Genomic DNA, 6,000 nt, shown 5'->3' with positions numbered 1-6,000 from the left:
ACGTGTCCCCCCCCCGGCCCGCCGTGCGCGGGGCTTCTCCCGCTTCTCCTCCTGCCAGGCCACGGGGGGAGCGCGGCGGCGCGGCCCGAGCCGCCCGGGAGGGTGCGGGAGGATGCGGGATGCGCGCCCAAGTTTGCGCGGAGCCGCCGCATCCCGCGGGAACGGGGATGTCCCTGCGGGGGGAGTGCGGGGGGCGAACCCCAACCCCGGGAGGGGATCCGGCCGCGGGGGCCGCCAGAAGTTGAGAGTGAAAATCAGTTGTGCGGGAGAGACGCTGCGGGGGCTTGTCCCTGCAGAGGGGGGAAAAAAAAAAAAAAAAGCCAAAAAAAGCGTTTTTCATCTTTTGGGGGAGCGAGGCAGCGCTGGAGCCGCGGCCCCGCGCCGGGAGCGGCCGCGCTGCGGGTCGGGTCCCTGCAGGCAGCGGTGTCCCCCGGTGCGGGAGGGGCGCGGGGTGCAGCCCCCCCCGGCCCGGGAGGTGCCCGGGGATCCCCTTTGTGTTCCGCCCGTGGCGCTCCCCGCGCGCTCTCTAATTAGCGTCATTAGCGCCCGCGGATCGGCCGGGGCCGGGGGGTTGCGGAGCGAGAACTTGCGGTTTGGAGTTTGCCGGGCGCAGGCTCCGCTTTTTTAATCTCCTTCTCTCTTTGTGCGGGGGGCGGGGGGTTGCGGGGCTGCCCGGGGCGAAGGGGGGGCGGGGGGCTGCCCGTGGTGCTCCCCCCCCCCCGCGTGATGCTGCCGGTCGTTAAATAAACGGGGGGGGCGGAATAAGCGTCTCCGCGGGGTGAGCGGAATGCGGCGGAGGCAACGCGGAGCTGGCGGGGCGGGTGCGGGGGGTATCAACGCTACCCTTCCCCCCCCGGTAACCCCCCCGTGCCGGGGCCGCTGCCCAGAAGTTGCACATGAATCTGCAGGTTTTTTTCTCTCCCTTCGCCGGATTGGCTCCGTTTGGTAAAAAAAAAAAATAAAAAATAAACCCCCCAAAACACCCAAAGCCGGGAGCGCTCGGCGCTGGCCGCGCCAGGGCGCGGGGGGACTCGCCACCCCGGGGGGGCCGTCCCTCCCCGCCCCCCCCTGCCCCGCAGCGCCTCGGCCCTGCGAGCCAAAGGGGGTTCCTACATCTTTAAATGGGATGTAATATTTTGGGATGGGCTTTTTTCATAACGTCACTTCATTCCTCGCTCCTTTTTTTTTTTCCTTCTTTTTTTTTTTTTTTTTTCATTTTCTCATTCTTTCTTTCCTCCCTCTCTCCACTGCCCGGGTCTCGGATGGAGCCGCTTCCCTCTAACTTCCCCGCCGCCCGTGCCTGCAGGCTGGGTGCGGACCCCCGAGCCCCTCCCTGGCGAGGATGACCCTTCTGCCTTTAAACCGCCCCCCCCAACCCCCCAAACAAACAACAACAACAACAAAAAAGCGCTTTATTTTTTAAGGGGGGGGGAATTTCGCTTTTTATTTTTAAATTTTTTTAAAATTTTTTTTTTTTTTTGGCGGGGGGTGGAAGTTGGAATCTTTTTATTTCCTCCTCGGCCCCCCCTCCCGCGGGGCCGCCCCCCCCTGCCCGGCTGCCCCCCCCGGGCCCCGCAGAGCCGCTCCGGAGGAGAGAGAGAGAAAAAACGCCCGGACTGCTCCAGCCTCCGAAATGACTCAGTAACTTTTACGCCTCGAGTCTCAGCCCTGCAATTAGGCACTTTCCCAGCACGGCTCGGGATGTATTCGTCTCCTCTCTGCCTGACCCAGGTAACCGGGACCCCCCGCGTCCCCCCCCAAATTTGCCTGTTTCGCCGCAACGGACTTTAACAGTTGCAATGCAAAAAAAATTAGAAAAAATAAGAAAAAGCAAGAAAAAGCAACAACCCCCCCCCCCATAAAATAATCATAACAGGGAAAGGCGGGCTGGGGCCGTGCAGGGCTGCTCAGAGGAGCTGCGTTTCCCTCTTGCCCACCCCACCCCCCATCGCCTTTTGTAGGGGTTTTTTTTGGGTGTTTCTGGTGCTTTTGGGGTTTTTCAGCCTTCACTTCACTTGGGCGTGGGGGGGTTGGAAGGTTGCGTTGTGGTTTGGGTTTTATTTTTGTTTGCCGTGCTCAGAGGTGGGTGGTGGGGGAAGCCGCTGGCTCTGGGGGTGCAGGGGGACACTGTGGGGTGCGGGGGGTCCTCGGTGGGTTCGGGGCGGCTCGGGCGGGACTTGGCACTGCGGGTTCGGCCTCGGCCGTGCTGCCTCTTGCGTAGCGTGAAACTTTTTCCTTCCCCCCTCCAGCCTGGCTGCACATGGGGTGCAAGGGGTGGGGGGGCCCAGGCTTTTTCTTCCAAATCCTCCGAGTTTGGGACAATTTGCACCCGTCCGTGCCGCGCCGCGCTGGCGGGCGAGAGGGCGGGAGGGGTCGTGCATGACAGGATATGGGGGGCACCCTTCAGCCTCGGAGGCGAGGGGGCGATGCCAGTCCCCACCTGCGTGCCGGGGTGTGGAGGGGCAGCCCTGAGCCGTGGTGGGGCCGCTGGTGTCACCCCAGGCCACGCCAGCACGGTCCGGTGGCACGCGGCAGGGCGGCCGTGCCAGGGCCCACGGTGCGGGCGAGCGGGGCGTCCCCGAAATCTCCCCCCAACAGCCGGTGTGGCCGCGGGGGGGAGATTCAGGGACCCCCCCGCCTTGCCCACAGCACGACCACTGCGGCTCTGCCTTTGCTCTGTGCTTATTGATCGCTGATATTTATTTAATTATTGAGCAGCTTTCCCTGGCTCGTAACCTCTTCCCTGCTGGCAGCAGCCGCTGCCCACTCCGAGCCCGGCCTCGTGCTGCACCCCACGAGGGCTCTGCTCTGGGGGGTGTGCTGCTGTGGGACCTCCCTGCCTGTGCCCAGGGTTCTCCTGCCAGACCTCGTCCCTTGGGCTGGAGCTGCAGGCGGGCTCTGGCTCCACCTCAGAGGCTTGGGCTCAGCTGCCTGTGGGGGTTTGTGGGGGTCCCCTCGTGGCACCTGTGTGGTGTGGGGGGCAGTGTGGGGGTCTGGCCTTGGCTCTCCCCGGGTGCAGCGTGAGGCTGGTGGGGGCACAGGCAGGGACACGGGTGGGCAGCGCTGGGGCTGCTCAGATGACCCTGAGGATGGTGCTCCCTGTTGTGTGGTTGCTTGACAAGGGTCACACCTCAATCTGGCTTTTTTTTGTCTTTCTTTCTTCTTTTTCTTTCTATTTTTTCTTTTTCTTTATTTCCTTTTCTATTTTTCTTTTTCTCTTTTATTTTTTCTTTTTTTTCTTTCTTTTCCTTTTTTCTTTCTGTTTTTAATTTTTTCTTTCTTTTTTTTTCTTTTTCTTTTTCTTTTTTATCCCTTATTCTTTTTTCTTTTTCATTTTTTTCTTTCTTTCCCTTTCCATCCCTCCACTCCCACCTTGACTCCATCCCACCACCTCCCAACCCTTCCTAGTCTCCAGCTGGTGCTGGGTTGGCAGCGCCTGTTGTTGCCAGCTCACAGTGCTGGTGTGATGTGGGAAGCTGTGTGGTTGCTGGTCTGGCCGGGACTGGCAGGAGCCCTTCTCCTCACAAACCTGTGCTGTTCCCAGCGCTTCTCCCGGCCGACGGCAGGGTTTATCCTCCATGGATCCTCTGCTCTGCTGCCTTGGCACGGGGAAGGCTCCGGTGTCCCCCTCTTGCCCTGGCATAGCCTCAGCTCCCAGCCCGGCTCAGATAGGACCAGACCTCGTCCCCCAGTGCCAGCCCAGCCGTTCCCGTTCCCATTCCCATTCCCATCCACCCGCGTGGCGGGCAGGCTCGCCCGGGCTCGGGAGCTGCGGATGGTGATGTGGATACATTGGAACGTGAGCGGGAGCCGCCCTGCCTTAGCCTTTGTGCATCTCCCACCGCCACCACCGCCAGCCCCTCGAGCCCAGCATGGCCACAGGGACCCCGGCGTCCCCTTAGGCAGCCGTCCTTCCCAGCCGGAGCAGGTCCAAGCTGGAGAGCCCAGTGGCACCGAAATAGCCCTGGCCGAGGCATCGCCCGTGACACGCTCCCAGCTGCAGCCTCGGCTGAGTCTCCCGGCAGGCAAGAGGGTGGCTTTGTGCCCTCCCCGGCTCAGTGTCTTGCTCGGACACTTCCTCTCACTTCCCCAGCTCACCTCTATCCCCCCCTCAGGGACAGGCCGGGAAGTCAAGAGGGAGCTGCCTGGATTAGCAGGGAAGCAGCACCGGAACCGCCGCCACGCACGAGGCCTCACCCTGCCCACGGGGAAGCAGGGGGGGAGTCCGGCTGCCAGGGCTCCAAAATACCCTGGAGCTGAGCACCTGCCAGGGACCCGCACGTGTGTCCCCAGGGAGCTGCTCCTGAGGAGCCCAAGGGATTCCCAGAGTCGTAACAGTTATCCCTGCCTCCTGGGTCTGCAACAGTGGGAGATTTGGGATGCTCTTGTGGAGGGGGAAATGTGCAAATTTTGTGACTGGTGATGCTTTACAAACCTCTGGCTCGTGCCTGGCACCTGGCAGTGCCCACAGTGTGCCTTGAGACCCCCACCCTGGTACCCACAGGATGGGATTGAGGTGAGATGGGCACCAGCCTCCGAGGCAGATGGAATGGCAGGAGCTGTGCATCCCGCTGGGGTCTGGCCAGAGACCCTCTCCCCTCTCCCAGATCCCATGCAGGGGGTACAGAGGCTGATTTTGGGATGGCAGAGGTGATGCACCCAACCGAGAGCTGGCAGCCAGACACAGACCCCCGTGTGCCATATGCAGTGGCTCCCAATCCAAGGGATGTCGGGGAGCACCCAGCTAAGCTGGCCTAGCACAAACCTCAGTACCAGCAAACGGGCACAGCGTTGGGCCCGGGGGACAGAGCTGGGCTGCCAGAGGCATTGTGGCCACGTGGCGTGGTCACAGCCCCATCTCCAGGGATCCAAGGGGATCCCACCTCTCCCCAGCCACTGGGCTCCCCGCATCACCTGGCTGCCACCACTGCTGTGGGCATGTGGCTGGAGCAGGGAGCTGCCCGCTGGGTACACCTCATCGGGCATCCTTTGGCAAAACCCCTTCCCAAAAGTGCCGGGGCTTTTCAGCGCCGGTGTTCACCCCCTGCACCAGTAGCTCTGGCGAACTGGTTTCCAGCCGGGAGCTCAGATCGGCTGCCAAAGGATGGGAGCAGCAAGCCGGGCACGGCGGGGGAAGAGAGGGAAGGTTGCAACACACTTTCAATTCTCCCATCTGCTGAGTATTGTTTGGGAAAAACAATGAGGCCGTTCTTTAAACGCAACCTTCGGGAGATCCTCGCTTTCCCCGCGGCGCCCGCCGTGCCCGCCTGCCCTGGCGAGCCCTGCCCCGCCGCTCGCTGCTTCTGCCTGATCCCGTCTTAAATCCTCACCCAGGAAAAACAGATCCTGTTTACAGTGAGGTTTACGAGGCCGGATCGGAGGGCTGGAATGGGGGGGCGGGTGGGATAAGCCCAGCCGCACGAGGGGCTGGAGGCCGCGCTCACGCTGCGCTGCTCTCCCCCGCATCACCTTGAACTTGGCTGGGGCCTCGCGCAGTAAATCAGCCACCCTTCTCTGAGGTGCCCGCCGATTCCTCCCCTTCCTGGGCAGCTCTGCCCTGCCCACGGTTCCCTCCCTGACTGTGGTTGAGGTCCCTCATGCCCGTGGTTCGCTCCATGCCGGGGCAGGGAGCGATCCCACCGCGTGCCCGGCGCTGCGGGCGCGTGCGCGCCTTTGCAGCTTTGCTGAACAAAGCCCAGCTGCCAGGGCCCAGCGTGCTGCCCGGAGCTCTTGGAGCAACTGGGAATAGCTCCCTTTGGTGCTTTTCTATTCCCCTGAGCCTGGGTGGGCTGGGGAGGTGCTGGGAGCTGTAGCCTGATCCTGTTTTGACCCAGCAGTTTCCCCCCGTTGCAGGGGTGGCTGCGGCGTGGCCGGTGTGGCCGGGGCAGTGCGGCGTGGCAAGGCTCGGTGGCAGAGGAGCCGTGGCGAGGGCCAGTCCAGCCGGACATGCCCTCCTTATCCAGACACAGCAAAGAGCAGGAAAGGCGGCTCTCCCAGGAG

At 62.6% G+C, this 6,000-nt stretch overlaps 1 protein-coding gene across 1 annotated transcript in view; it reads left to right on the top strand.

Moving 5' to 3' along the window:
- The first annotated feature begins 1,536 nt into the window (after nt 1–1,536).
- Nucleotides 1,537–6,000, top strand: part of LOC116798984 (nuclear factor 1 X-type-like) — a 43,508-nt gene continuing 39,044 nt past the window's right edge. The window contains 1 exon segment of the mRNA XM_032711697.1: nt 1,537–1,731. Coding sequence (XP_032567588.1) covers nt 1,702–1,731 — 30 coding nt within the window. The 5' untranslated portion in view covers nt 1,537–1,701.

Source organism: Chiroxiphia lanceolata, chromosome 27 (assembly GCF_009829145.1).
Source record: "Chiroxiphia lanceolata isolate bChiLan1 chromosome 27, bChiLan1.pri, whole genome shotgun sequence".
NCBI lineage: Eukaryota > Metazoa > Chordata > Aves > Passeriformes > Pipridae > Chiroxiphia > Chiroxiphia lanceolata.
The sequence above is the reverse complement of the archived record's forward strand: the minus strand, read 5'-3'. Positions and strand labels throughout refer to the sequence as shown.